Raw genomic sequence first — 15,321 nt, forward strand, 5'->3', positions numbered from 1 at the left:
GTCCGAGTGTGAGCTGCGGTTCTGCTTTCTATCCGTTTTATGGCGTCTAATGTGAAGCAGGTGTGAGAATGAGGCTGGCTCAACGTGATGGAGATGAGCCAACGGAGGTGTTAGCCAGTGCTGGAACACCAGGACTGAATGAGACGGAGAGACAGATGGAAGAAGGGAGGACGGGATGAGTAATGGGTGTACAGATGACTGAAGCATTTTCAGGCTCTGGACACACTGAGAAGACTTTTAAAACCGAGCCAGTTGGAACATTTAGGTTTCTCAGACTTTTTGTCCTTCTGAGATAAATATTCGCACCCAAGGATGGATTATCACACACTGGAATATATATCTGAAAATACTCTGCAAATATCTGATTCATCATAAATGACACAACCATTAAAAGTTGAAGCTCCAAAGAGAAGTTTATGCTTTTAATCTGCATCATGTTAAGTGCTAAGTGTCAGCTTCTTCCTTTTCAGTTTCTCGTAGCCTGCTATGCTACAGATATGCTAGGTGTTAGGCTCGCTATGTTGAAAAGAAAACCAAATTTTGAGGTGGCTGAAGTATGTTGCTGGGGGACCTGTAAAAGCAACATATGCAATCACATCTTAATGTAGCTAACGTTAGCAAAACACTGGCTAACTAGCTAACTAATCTACATAAATTTGTTTGTTAGCTAGTTAGTGACTAGCTGTTACTGGAGCACAAAAAGGGGCGGGACTTGGGAACGGTCAATTGTCAACTGGCATCACAAAAGACATGATGTCATTTCAAATCGTCAATCAGTTTTGTTTTGAATATAAAACTTGGTGAAATGATTTCAATACGTGTATCAGTACTTTTTGAACGTTTCAGCGCACATTTGATGACACCAAGATAATACTGATAACTGTGATCATTTTAGTCACTATAATCGCGATATGAAATATTCATACCGTTTAATTTCTGGTGGGGTTATAGCTTTCATAAACAAAACAATTGAGCATCTCCCAGGACGACTCCCAGCTTTTTGTTTAATAGCGTGCTAAGCCACCGAGTGCATATTTAAGAACTTGAAACAATAAAAAAAAATCAGCCAGAGATGGAGTTTCCAATTCATGGAGCTAATGTTAGCTTAATAAATAAGGTAGCTAGAGCTGATTATATCTGTCAGCAACAGTTGTCACTTCAGCCAGCAAAATCACTGCTCACTGGGTAGAAATAATAAGTCTGCTTTGGTCTGCCTCATTATTTCAAAAGTATTAAAGATTCTGAGAGGTAAATCTGCTGCCATTATTATTGTACTTTCCAGGAACTAACATTTATGGGCTAAAGAAGAAAACAAGCTACTTTTAAATTACCCAATGAACTCAACAAAATCTCAGAAAGAAGAGGCATATAAAAAGGATATTGGAAAAACAGATGTATGAGGATGGAAATGGAGGAGAAAGAAAGAAGAGGGTAATAGAGCTGTGGGTCACCACAGGTATAAAACACTCCAGGAGGGAGGAACTGAGGGAAGTGAATGAAAGTGGGTGTGGGTAAAAGCATCTGATGAAATGAAATATGTCCATGGTGCACCGCTGAGGTACTCACATGATCCCCGGGCTGGGGTCTCATCAGGGAGACCTGGTCGTACCCGCGGCGAAACAGAGCCCAGATAGCGTCCAGTTTACCCTGAGCAGAACAGAGCAGATGGAGACGGACGTTCAACAGCTGGCCACATCTGGACACCACAGTGCAATCCTCAATAAAACCCCATACAATACTGATTCTACTGTATCAGCAAACATTTGGTCTGTGGTCCTTCAAAGCCGAGAGTCTGCAGGTTTTAATCCCAAACAAACACCACGGCAGCTGATTCCACTGATTGGTTCCTTCCTCTCTGGTTGAAGCCGTGCTGATTAGTCACTTGGTCATATTTTGGTTCGTGTCTGATTAAGTGGACACACGTGAGCTTTAATTACCCATGAATCCATTTCTCTGCTGCCACAAATAAAGCATTAAAAAGTGTTTCCCTTCACAAATACAGTCCAATGATTCAGCAGCAGATTACCTCTAATACACAGGAAATAAATGATGATCCCAGTAACGCCTATAGTAATCCTGGGTTCATGCATTTCAATGAAACCTTTATGAAAAAAAAATATACTGAAACTCATTTAATAAAGTCTAAGTCCAAATCTGGTCTTTAATATATTAAATGGACAGTTTGGATTATTTGAAGTGGGGGTATATGAAGTGCTTATCCATAAAATTAGGGTTGCAAATCGTAAGTACATTAATAATCAATTAATTGAATAAACACAAAGATTTTGCTTATACCAAACAATATCAAATGTGTGCTTCCCCCCAAAGCTTTATTTCTGTATATTCTCTGATAACATTACATAGCCTATGAAATATATAAAGATGTCAAGGTTTACATATTAAAAACATGTACATGAATATTGGGTAACATGTGGCGCATACTCCTAAAATTAATCTCTATTATATTTCAGATCTTTATTTGATAGTAGATCGATCAAATCTTACTTGACCAACCAAATTCTTAATATACAATATCATTCCTACCTATAAGAGAGGTGTACCAGCATGGGAGCGGAGTAATGAACTACTGTGGACAGCAAAAAATACAACATATTTCAGTGTGTTAAAAAAAAGGCCCTCATTTTACCTTGGAGTTGCTGGTCTACCGCGACCTTGATCTGTTAGCTCCTTGCTGTTATTGTGTAACTCTGATTCTTTAAAGGCACTGTTACTATCCACCGAAATCACACAACAACACAAACAAACTAAGAGACAGAGGCACAGGTAGACCAGCAACTTCTGTATTCTGTGACCAAAAATGACATATTTTGCAAAAGAAGTCTGGTCGCTTTGGAGAGAAAGCCATATTTGGCTTATATAACGGCAGTTTCCTGTTGGAAAAGGCTCTCTGACACCAAGGCAAAGCGGTGGAAAACATTCTAAATTTGCAGATATTGATTTTCTTTTAAGGTGGACCTTTTTTAGGTGGCTAAAATACATTTGGTTGCTGACCCTCTCCACAGCAGTACATTGTTTAGCTTCTGGTGCTTCTGCTGCTTCTCCAAACTGGGGGCTTGTTGACCGCCATCTACTGTAGATAATACAGCAACTATGGATAAGTAACTCATAAAACCCCACTTCAAATAATTCAAACTGCCCCTTTAAAGTACAAGATGCTGCTGTGATGATGCATGTGATTGGTCCAAAAAAAGTTTGGACTCCTGAGCCTCAATGGCAGGTACTTGAGAGGAAGGAAGTCAATATCTTAAACTAACCACGACTAAATTAAATTATCCTCAGATGTAGAACTGCAAAGGGACCCAACACACAGTGTATTCACCTTTTCCCTACACCGACTGTGATGTATGAACAGTATAAAGTTCAACTATGAATCAGTGCAGTGCTGTTTGTAGACCTGTGTCACATTCAAAACATTTAGAGTTGTAAGGTAGTCTGCAGATAACAGTAAGTGCTGTTACTGTATGAAAGGCCAGTGTTTCTACACAGAGCTGTATTGTAGTGTGTGTCTAAAGCACAAGCAGCACTGACGCCAGGTCTAATAATGTCTCTCTGTCTGGAGCATATGTTATATTACTTTGGCTATGTGTGCACATTGATAGTTGTGGAGTTCTGTGCTTATGCAACTAATTATAGATAAATATGTCCAGGACGGGCTTTATTCCTCCCTGCTGTCTTGTGAAAACTTTGCAACTCCACTCGTGGTGCTTTTCATGTTTTAACCTCAGCTGAAGGAGCTCGGGCTCCTCTGTGGCTTGAGAAAAATTCTGCCACCCTCAGTTATTTGAAACTCACTGGGCAGGAGCTCAAAAACGCACAGCGGTCAGTCTGTAAACAAGGCAGATTTTTGAGTTCCTGAAAAGCTGAGATTTTGTTTCAGGACAGCAGGGATGCACTGATGCCTTCTTCATTAATAAGTCAGTTGAATGACAACATTTTAGTGCCCCATTGTCTGCTGGTCCAGAGGGAGACTGAGTGTGTGTTTACCCGGATGGGCGAGTACCACTTCCGGTTCTGAGGCTCCTTCTTGTTGTGAGCTTTCTTAGGTTTGGGCTCGAAGGGCTCGTACTCCTGCTCCGGCATTTTCACCACAGCGTTCTTCGGTTTCTCCAGCTTAGCACCCTCCTCGGTCGAGCCCTTACCTCCCCAGCGTACCTACACACAGCACACAACACATGAAAACACAACATAATGGAAGAAGAGAATGTAGTCTAAAGTGATCTGATTTCTGGTGGTGTGTTTTCATCATCTTGTCACCTCCATCCTCTTGATCCCTCCGATTCCTCTTCCTCCATAATATGAAGCATCCACAGTGGGCCACTTCTTCTTAGGCAGGCCGTCTTCGTCATCTGACTCCTAAAACACACATAATTACACAAAAAATAACTTTTCCCTGTCTTATATACTTTCTCACACACAGATTCAGAGGGTGTGATCCTGAACAGGTTACTTTAAAACAGTGGTTCTCAGGCTAGGGGTCGGGCCCCAAAAGGGTTCACAAGATAATTTCTGGAGGTCACCACTTGGTCATGGAGAATAAACTAAACTAAACTACACACACACAAAAAAAAAACTCCTTTTCATTTTGGTGCTTTTGTGCTTAGATACTGCACTTAGATATATTGTGTGCTGGGCTTGGACCTATAAAAGTGATGTATATATAGTCACATCTTAAGTTAGCTGGGCTAGCTAACCATTGATGTAGATTTAGTGGCTCGTTCGCATGTGCATCATGAGCGTTTTGTGTATCCTGTGTCCGTCTGGAGCATTGGTTGTGAACTTCCTCAGAAATAACATGCATGCATTAACATGTGTTTAAAAAGCAAGAATATCTCTGACCTAAAAAAACAGGAAAAGAAAAAGTTGACTGACGGGGATCAAACTTGCCCAACTGTTATTGGAGCACAGAGGAAAAAGGGGCGGGACTCATATCGATCAACTGCACAACATTTTTATTCTATTTATTGAGATTAGGGTGAATATACTAGAAGTATCAGACACACATTCTCCTTCAGACTTGGTGGGTAAATGTGTGTGTGTGTGTGTTTGCATGTTTTGACTCACAGGCTCAGGGGGAGGTGGAGGAGGTGGTTCTTTGATCACCTGTGGAAGAATAAAGAGATGTTTCAGCTTTTCTCAAACATTAATCACATCAACGCTTTGTGTGTGTGTTTTTTTTGTAAGGGCTGCTAAAGTGCTTACAGGCCCTGTGGAGTTTAGACAAACCCCTCTGAAGCGCTGGATAATTGTAATTTAAGTGTTGCTTTTTAAAATGGCCCACTTCCTGAATGTAGTGTTAAGTTTCTTACCACAGTGCAGCAGAGAGGCCAGAACCACCACATGAAGAGCAGGGCCAGCAGGAGGAACAACACCAGCAGGGTGATCAGGAGAATGGTGCCATCGAACTGGAGGACACACACACACACACACACACACACACACACACTTGTACATCACTATGACACACACAGTACTACTGAACCAAACTACCAATGTACCTAGCCGGACAAAGAGTTAAAGGGATATTTTGAAGTGGGGTTGTATGAGGTACTTATTGATAGTCGGTGTATTAGATGTACCAGCATGGAAGCTAAGTAATGTACTGCTGTGGACAGGGTCAGCATCAAAAGGTATTTTAGCCACTTAAAATAGGTCCCATCTAAAAATATATCAATATCAGTGTGAACGTATGCTATATTTAGACAGTTTTCACTGCTTTACTTTGCCGTCAGGTGACCTTTTCTGATGGGGAACCACTATTACATAAGCCAAATGCTAATCACTCCAAACCAACCAGACTCCATAGGCAAAAACAGTCATTTTACCTTGCACAACAAAAGAGTTGCTGGTCTACTGCTGTCTCCACTGGTTGGTTTATTATTTGTTATTGTGTCACTTTGGTGTTTTAAAAGGATAGTATGGATTCACCAAAGTCACACAATAACACAACCAGACTAACAGATCGAGGCAGCAGTAAACCAGTAGCTCACGTTTTACGCAAGGTGAAAATACTGATTTTGCCTATGGAGTTTGGTTGATTTGAGGAGAGCGATATTTGGCTTATATAACTGTGTTTTTCAATGAGAGGAGACGCATGATGACACAGTAAAGCAATGAATATATTCTAAATATAGTGTGCATTTAAACTGATATTGATATGTTTTAGATGGATCTTTTTTTAAGCAGGTAAAATACATTTTGTTGCAGACTCTGCCCAAAACAGCTCCACACTTAGCTTCTGTGCTGTTTCTACTGACTGGTATCTACTGTAGGTAATACACTGACAATGATAAGTAAACCTATATACTGTCCCTTTAAACTTCAGATTCAACTCACAAAAGTAGTGGAAGTAACAGAAGTAGTAGTGACAATCAAAAGAGTAGCAGTAAAGTTAAGAAAAAGAAAATGTTGTACATCAGTAATAACAGTATTAGGGAAAGCAGAAACTAATCATACTTGATATATTTTTAGGGAAGCTAAGGGAAGCCTTCCTGTTTTCCTTCTTTGTCAGTTCTGTCACTGTAAATACTCATGTTTTTGTTTTTCTGATGACAGTGGTTGGTGTAAGTCCTGTGATCCCTGAATGAATCCATCAGTTACTTTGCTCGCTTTAAGCCAGGCAGGCGTCCATGAGCCAAACATGGTTCCCATTACAGACCGCAGATGAGGATCACATGTGGTTAGACTTTCCCCTATCTATCTTGCGGCAAAGACATGGGGGATTTATCTGAACTCAGCAGTGGGGTCCGTCGTCGACAGCGAATGACTGTTTCTCAGAAATGTCCCAATCAGCATAGTTTTTAATATAACTTTCAACAGCCGACACGCAGAATTTGTGAAGTAATGGTGTAGCAAACAATGGCAAAAATCTCAACTGTGACCACATCTGCGTTTTGTCCCTCCCGCACATACAATGTGTGTGTTTTGCTGTGCTATATGTGCATATTTTGTGGACTAACTACAAAGGCTAAAACAGCTAGAAGTGGCACTTAGGGAGGATTAGGGGAGGGGGACGTAGGGATTTGCTTTCATTCTTGATTTATCCATAGACTTTAGCGTGCCTGTTGTTTATTGCAGCAGGCCTACCCTTTTCAAGTTAGCAACTTGTCGTGTCTCTTTAAGCCTGGTGTGACTTTAGCCTATATGGTTTAGTTTAGTGGCGAGAAGCAGCTAATTGCAATGGTATGTCCAATTGAGCTCCATATATTATGAACCACAACACAGTTGTTTGGATTCACAGCATTTTCATGGATATGATCTCACATGGACTGAGGGGAGAACAGCTTCAAAGAACACACTCCTTTTTGGCTGGGTGGGAATCCGCTGTGGCTCCGCTCCATATGTTCCAACATACGTCTTTTATTTTGTGAAATTGCTTTAAATTGTCTTAAATTGCATCTTGTTTAATTTTGGTTTTGAGGGAATGAAGCTCCACCCTGACACGTCCCACTGACACAGTCATATATGTTCACATACCTAGGAGCTACAACACTGTAAAAACAAAGTTGACACAATGCAAAATTTCAAGGCGACTTATTTCAATACGTTTGAGCCCAACTCCAAGTCTTAAATGAGCAATATGTAGCAATTTTGCATGCAAAAATTAGTACTGCAGTCCAAATAGCGAGTTGGAGCCATAGACTATATATTAAATAGGTTGAAATCCTACTTAATATGTGATCTATGGTTGAAGCAAATTGTTTCCCTTGCCCCCTCCTCTCCAGACTTGGGGAAGCCCTGCAGCTTGCAGGAACACTGCAGGAACGCAGGACGTGCACATTATTGTTAACTGATAATAATAAGCAATGAGTCCTTCACTGTAAGTTGATCAGCTGATTATAAATGTCAATTGTCTGTCAGTGTAAAGCTCAGCATGTCATCCTGTAAACAAAAGCCCACTGCTCCATAAATACACACTCTTTTTTAATTTAGGAGGTAACCTGCCAAACTCCATTAACATATTTCTCAATTTAACCGCTATAAACATCTACTTCTTCTAAAAGATTATTAATGACTTCTTAGGACTCATAAACAGACACTTACTCATTTGGCAAACATTCTGTCATGGTTTGGGATTCTTGTTGGTTGTTTCCTGTTTTATTTTGATAGTTTCTGTTCCTCCCTCATGTGTTTTGGTTTTACTTCCTGTCTTTGTCTGTGTTCCCTCCCTTTGTGATCACTGATTATTTTCACCTGTCTGATTGCCCTCACCTGTGTCTTGTTTTCTTCCCCTTCCTAGTGTATTTAATCCTGTGTCTTGTCCTCTTTTGTTTGTCGGTTCATTGTCACTCCCTCTCGCCTCGTCTCTGTGCTTGTTGGTTTCCTAGTGTTCTCCTGTATGTGGATTTTTGGTTGCTCTCCTGTTTGTGGCTTTTTGGTTTTTTCCCTGCCTGGATTTTTGACCCTCACCTGCTGGATTTTTCTAAGCCTTTTGTTCTTTTGTTGTTAATTAAATATCCGTTCGAACTGCTCCTCTGTGTGGTCTGCATTTGGGTCCTCCACCTTGTTTAAATCCTAACACATTCGGCATTAATTTGGACTCTAATTAATGTGAGACAGGCAAACAAAAACTGAATTTTCCTTTAATTTATGAAAAAGTTTCACCAACTAATGTTTTCTTCTTGAACTTGAATCCAAGTTTTTGACTCCCCCCAAAATCTGTACTTTAAAAATTGATGAGTAAACTTGTTGAAGTGAATAATGGTTAATAATTTAATATTTTCAAATGTAACCATTTATTTTTCAAGTACCCAAATAACGATAAATCAGGTTGACAGCTCACTCTGAAGAATTTTTGACGTTTGAAGTGAAAGCAGCTGCCTTGAAAATATGAGCTCTTTAATACTTTTTTTTATTACAGCAAAGAGCATCCAAGTATCGACATCCAGCAGCTCCAACTGAGGGGAAAATACAGTAACAGGATGCTTCTTTTTCACATTCACAACCAAAATGTTGAGCCTGAACCCACAGCCTCACGGTCATGAACCTGCTTCTCTAACCTTTTGTCTCCTGCCACCCTGGGGGGTTCAGAAGGTCTTTTTTTGGGTGGATCGCTACTACAAACCCCTGTGGTTTGGCTCTCTTTGGTTCCCCAAAAAAGGGGAAAATAACAAAATTGAAGAAGGGAAGATGAAAGAGATTAAGAGGGTGAGGAAACTCACTGCAGAGAACAAAACAACAGACTTCTAGGAAAAGAGATGAGATTGGAGAGGAAGAAAGAGGAGTGGAAACCACATGCAATACAAGAAGACCTGGAAAAACTCTTTTACTATGTTGCAAAACATATCAAATCTTGAGAGAACATCTATAATTTAATTTTTAAAGTTACTACAAGGAATTTTTAACTGGTTATGAAACAGTCTTAATTTGATACTGATGCTTCGATATGACTCACATAAGAAAACAAGACCATCCGTGAGAAGATCGACTAGTTCTATAAAGTATTTTTTTTATGTCTGCCACTGTGTTGGATGCTCTGTGAAATCAGATGAAATGAGCCTGTGTTTGCATTTTCCCTGGCTAACACAATATAAAAGTTCTTTGTTGTAACTATATGTATATGAAATGTATTTGTTTCAGTATGAAAGTGCAAAACAGCAAGACTCAGATTTGATGCATCTAATATTAAGTTTTCCACCACCTACTTAACAAACTAACAAAAATGCTTAAGGGCTTTTAATTTGAAATGGATACAAGATGGACAATCAGGTGCAAAGAGGCTCCTTTATTTATTTATGTTTTTTTACTGTTTTCACTGAATGATTGCTTGCATTACTTCACTTTAATGCAACTCCAAAAGGACCTGTAGAGAAAAACATCTTTCACCTGTTTTAGCCATATATTTTTGAGAATATTTGTAAAATTACAAGAGTTTTGATTAATACTTATTATGATTCTACTGAACCACACATTGAATTATACATATTCTGCAGCGCTACTGCAGGCTGAATGCATGAACTGGGGACAAAAACCTGCCACTTACACACTCCGTGGTGGTGATGTGGACGTTGCTGCTGATGAAGGACAGGCCGTCGTTCATGCTCACTTGTAGATAAATCACCCTGAAACAAAACAACACACACAAGAAAACGAGTAAGTTCTGTCTCTTCATGCTGGGATGTAACATTACGCTCCACGACAAGCATGTTTGGAGCAGTTTATTTAGTCTGAAGCATTTCCTCCTGAAGCTCAGTATGTTTGACCAGAATGATGTCATTTGAACTTGGGTTCACACCAAATAACGTCACCGAACTGCCTGCTGGTTTGTTAGAAGTGAGAATGTATGAACCAACAGGAAACAACCACAAAACACACGGGATCATGAGCTGAAGGAGAGCAAGAACAAAGTGTCGTCTAGACTGACGCTCACGTTACAGAAGCTGGAAGCAGACGTCTCTGCAGCTGCCAAAATCTCTAACCTGGCAGGAGGACATGCAACCAAAACTGTAGCCAGTAAATGAGCTACTTGGTGAGTCGATTGACTCTTGTTTACGAGCCCTGTTTCGCTTGTAATTGAGCCGTTCGAACCCAAATGAACCAAATACAAAAGTTTTCCACTGTGGTTAAAAAAACAACAAGCTGTAGGTGTGACTGTGTGAGCCAAGGAGCCGCAGAGCAGCAGGCAAGGACGCCAAGGTGGGATAGATGAAATGAAGAAAATGGAAATGGAAAAAAAGACAAAATATAACCTGCTAGATGAGATTTTGTTTTTATGGTTCTGGGCAAGTTGTGTGTTTTTCCAAGACATGACACCAGACTAATTGCACTCTGAGGAATGAGAACAATCTCTTTAAATACCATCAATGATGTCTACTCACAGCTGCTAAATAATTTCCTTTATAGAGTGTAAAATGCAGCAAAGTAAAACTTTTAGGTTGAGTTGCACCAACAAGGATTACTTTTTAACCCTGATTAAATTGTGGTTTAACTTTAAATTGTGTTGCAACAGACTTTTAAACCAGCTTTAAATTAGGAAATATTAAATTTAAAGCGGAATTTAGACCTAAATTTAGTTTTTCCTCTAAATCTAGATTAAATTTGATTCTGTTGCACCAACACTTGAACTCCAATTTAAACAGCGATCCAGTATGTAAACTTACCCTAAAAGAAGTTTAACATTTAAAATAGTTACTTTTCTGAATGGACTAAGTACAATAATTATGTGCGAACTAGCTAACTAGGCTAACCGACCTTTTCACTAGCTAGCAAACAATGCAACATTTTATTAACTTTTTAGCTAGCTAGGAAACAATGTAATTTTTTTCTATTCTAGCAAGCTAGCAAACAACATAACTTATTTCATTTTTAGCTAGCTTGCAAACAATGTACCTTTAAATTTTTTTTAGCTATCTAGAAAACAATTCAACATTTTTTGAAGGAATACAGAATAACCAAAGTTTTTTCTGCCTCTAATACTTACTTTGTCCCAACAGTGCTTGAAGTTAGTTTTAATTTATTTTATTTTTTACATAAGCTCCATATTTAATTTCAGTTTAAATCAATAAACTTATTGTTACTAAACAGTGATTCATTTTTATTTGTTACGCATCTTAAACCTAGTTTCACTAAGGTCTGATTAGACAAATCTTAGATTAAATTAATCTTTGTTGGTGCAAAACAATCACAAATTCTTTGTGAAAACATGTTTTTGCTCATCCTCCTCATCTGTGTCAAAACTGCTCTGAAGATCTCCAACCCTCCTAAGATTTTTGGAACTGCCAGAGTCTTTCTTGATGGTCTGAATCCCTTCCTCCTCCAAGTTGGGAAAAACAATTCTGAGAATCTCATGTGACCTCCATTGGAGCCTGTTCTCGTTCAGATCTTCAAAACATGTGGATGAAAGGCATTTTAAACAACCCCCCCCCTCCTCTTCCCCCAGTTCTTCTTCAGTAGAGGGCCAGGTGGATATGAATGAGGTCTGGCAGATGAAAAGCAGGCTATTTGACCGATAAACCTGTCTTCTCTGACTAAGAGAGCTGTCTGTCTGTCTGGTTTGGAGAAAAAGGGAGGGTGGAGGGAGAGAGGAACTGGTTCAGTGGGTGAAGTTCATGATCAACAGCATACGCAGCTTTCTGAGAACAAACAGCTGGAAACTCAGGAATTGAAACTTCAAAACAGACTGAAGAAGGAGCAGTTTGTGTTCATGTTTTTGTTGGGTAACAACATGAAAAACATCCCTCGGATGTAAGTTAAAACTTATGTGCTAGGATTAGGCAACTACGAACACAGTTTGATAGAAAAGGCTTGAAGAAAACAGCAATGTAGGAAAGCATTTCATGACTAATTTAGGTTCTTTAATACACTGTAAGAAAGCTGAGAAAACTTCTAATTTCAAGGCACCTGCCTTCACTTCATTTTTGAATTTTTAATCCAACTCAAAAACAATAAAGTTTTGAAATAAACTTATCAAAGTTGTGCCGACCTATAATCTTTTGTTAAGATTATAGATATTATTACTTTTCTTTCTTATATAAACTTGAATCTTTGAGTTTAAAAAAAACCCAAACATTTGTTTTTCATAAATTGTTCACTGTGAGCTGTAATTTGTCATTTTTTGGGTGCTTGCAATTGAAAATATTACTTTATTAATATTATTCACTTTCACTTCAATGAATCTGCTCAACAATTTTTTAAATACGATTTTTGGGGGGTTTCTAAAACTCAACTCAAGCAAACAATAGTTTAAGTTTTCTCAATCCAGAAATGCGTTTAGACCTCCTTTTTTTTTTTTTAGCAAATGTTACTCAAACAGGAGTAAATATAGCATTTGTTGGGAACTATTTTATTAAAAAAGATTACATTCTCTAAGTGAGTTTCTATGGCAGGTGACAGCGGGACTGACTCAAACTTGTTTCTTTCCAACAGTGGATGATATGACAGTGAGCTATATCAAACTGTCTACACAGGCAATAAGAGTTTGGGTAAAATGCTGCACCTGACATTCTCACTTTTTAACCCAGCTGTCCAATCACAGTGGATGAGGGCTGGAACAAATACCACAGACTGTACTCTGATCATACAGTAGTCCCTGAACTGGACTCCATCCAACCTCAGCTCTTGAACCAAACCTCATGAACCTACATGCTTCTTTCAACCAGAGGAAGGACCAGAAGAAACGAGTCTACCTTGTGCCAAACTTTAGTGGACAAGTCTCTTATGGGATCAATTTATTGTTGGCTTTGATGATAAATCTGTATTATTAACATTAACATCTTGCCAACCTTATAATTTAATCTTTTCCTGGACAGTTCTGTCAGAAGAAAGCCAGGAATCGTGACAGCTGACAGAAACACATGGGGCTTTAGCCATGCCGAGCTGCACCGGGAGCAGAGGAAAAGGTGTTTTTTAAAAAGAATTTATAGGGGTGTGTTTATTCGCCATTTTACAGTCACTTGACGTGAGCTAAGCCTCTTGTGGGGCAGGTATTTCTGATATAATGGAGATGCAAATGTGCCAAATCAAATCGAGTCAAGCCAAGGCAGCACATGTGTATGGAAAAGGAATAATACTCATCTGTGGCCTGTTTATTCTATAGGACATCTGAAAAATATGATGCTGAAAAACTGCTACGAAGTAAAACAAACACACTGCTGACTTCAGCGCTCACAGAACTCAGGATTCCCTGGAAACTTAAATTTTCAACTGAAACACTTTTATTGAAGATTAAAGGTAAAGAAAGGGCAGAGACAGAGGGATGCTAAGAAGGAGCCAGAGAAAACTGACCAGCGTGAATTTGAGGATGTGGAGGAACCAGTGGGGAGGAAGTGTTGGTTGTGGAGCACCATGTCTGACAGCTGTTAAGCGAGGAATAAACCAGACAGGGCAGGCAGTCACACACACACACACACACACACACACACACACACACACACACACTAGACAGACTCATCTGCCAAACATTAGGTAGCATGGGTCACCTTTTATTCTTCATTTGTATAACTGGTCAAACATAGACAACATGATGTCAAGTCCAGATAGGCAGAGAGACCAATTTCTATACCTGAACTATCAGAAAATAGACCAGAATGCAATGCAGCAATGATAAAGGCTGGGTTTTGAGTGGAGTCGCCACAAAAGTGTCAAATCTGGTACCAAGTAAATGAACTTCCATGATATGAACACCAATACGAGCAGTCTGGGTATTAATGGAGCAGTTTAAACAGTCTCTCTGAAGGTTTTTCCACTCTGCATACAAACACATGACCACACACTTGAAAGACGAGGCTAGCTGCTAAACGGCTTTGATCAGCTGAAACCGGACAGGGAGGCTGTTGAAAGAAAGTGTAAGACTGACAGGGTTTGAAAGAGGAAGACAAATAAAAGACAGATACAGACGGGCAGACAGAAGGGGTGTGAGGTGGGGGGCTGGAAAACGACCAGCGAGGCAAAGCTTTTGGTGAAAAGAGCCACCGTGGCACCGAAAGTGAAGGCAGAGGTGGAGGGGAAAGGGGAGAGGGGGAGAGGAGGAGGAGATAAGTGAGGGGACTGGAGAGTTGGGACGTTAAGCGTTGCGGGTGGATGGGATGGAAAGTTTAAAGGCTAGAGTAGAAAAAATATACAAATGTAGAACGAACTGGCTGAATGGGAAGTTTAAAGGCACATGAAGCACCCTCACTTTTACGACCCTTCTCCAAGGTATCGAATAAAGCTTCAGAGCTCGAGTCATCAGTCCAGGTTGTTTAAATCTTTCCCCACTGCAGTTAAAATCAAATTCTTTCTCTTTCAACAACACTGCCAATGAAAATATTGCCTGTAAACAGGATTCATGACTCAAAGTTCAATATTCACTCTCCTATTTGCTCGGTTTTGGTCTCCACAAGGGAAACACGACTTGTTATCTGCTCACCAGCTAGTTGCTAACTGTGTTTACCTTTGGTGTTGGGCAGGTAGCACACAGTGTGTTATTAGAGCTTTATTGTGAGCAGTGAGGCTAAATTAAAACAGTGCAAGTTTTGGGTTGTACAGAAATTTAGCTGAAAAATGCTAATATTCTTTGGAACTTTTACGACCCTTCTGCTAAGGTATCGATTAAAGTTTCAGAGCTCGAGTCATCTGTCCAGGTCGTTTAAATCTTTCCCCACTGCATTTAAAATTAAAACCTCTCTCTTTCCACACCACTGCCAGTGCAAATATTGACTGGAAATTGGATTTATAACTTCTATGGGAGAATAAAAGGAAGGAATTTCTATCATAATTACAGAAGTATGCTATCACCAACACAAATACCCTTCCTGGACAAGAAAATGTGCAAAGAAATAAAGTCTAATATAAGCTGACAGGCCTCCTCCTCCCCTCTTTGACTGT

The 15,321-nt window shown here is 39.6% G+C and overlaps 1 protein-coding gene across 1 annotated transcript in view; it reads right to left on the reverse strand.

Annotated features, from left to right (window-relative positions):
• The window catches only part of antxr1c (ANTXR cell adhesion molecule 1c), a 57,542-nt gene that overhangs the window by 10,983 nt on the left and 31,238 nt on the right, over positions 1–15,321 (reverse strand). The window contains exons 12-17 of the mRNA XM_084741055.1: positions 10,001–10,079; positions 5,328–5,423; positions 5,083–5,121; positions 4,276–4,374; positions 4,006–4,173; positions 1,567–1,647 (exon numbers count right to left, since the gene is read on the reverse strand). Coding sequence (XP_084597181.1) covers positions 1,567–1,647; positions 4,006–4,173; positions 4,276–4,374; positions 5,083–5,121; positions 5,328–5,423; positions 10,001–10,079 — 562 coding nt within the window. The remainder of the gene's footprint in view (positions 1–1,566; positions 1,648–4,005; positions 4,174–4,275; positions 4,375–5,082; positions 5,122–5,327; positions 5,424–10,000; positions 10,080–15,321) is intronic.

Source organism: Lutjanus erythropterus, chromosome 17 (assembly GCF_056507025.1).
Source record: "Lutjanus erythropterus isolate fLutEry1 chromosome 17, fLutEry1.hap2, whole genome shotgun sequence".
In the NCBI taxonomy this organism is placed as follows: Eukaryota; Metazoa; Chordata; class Actinopteri; order Lutjaniformes; family Lutjanidae; genus Lutjanus; species Lutjanus erythropterus.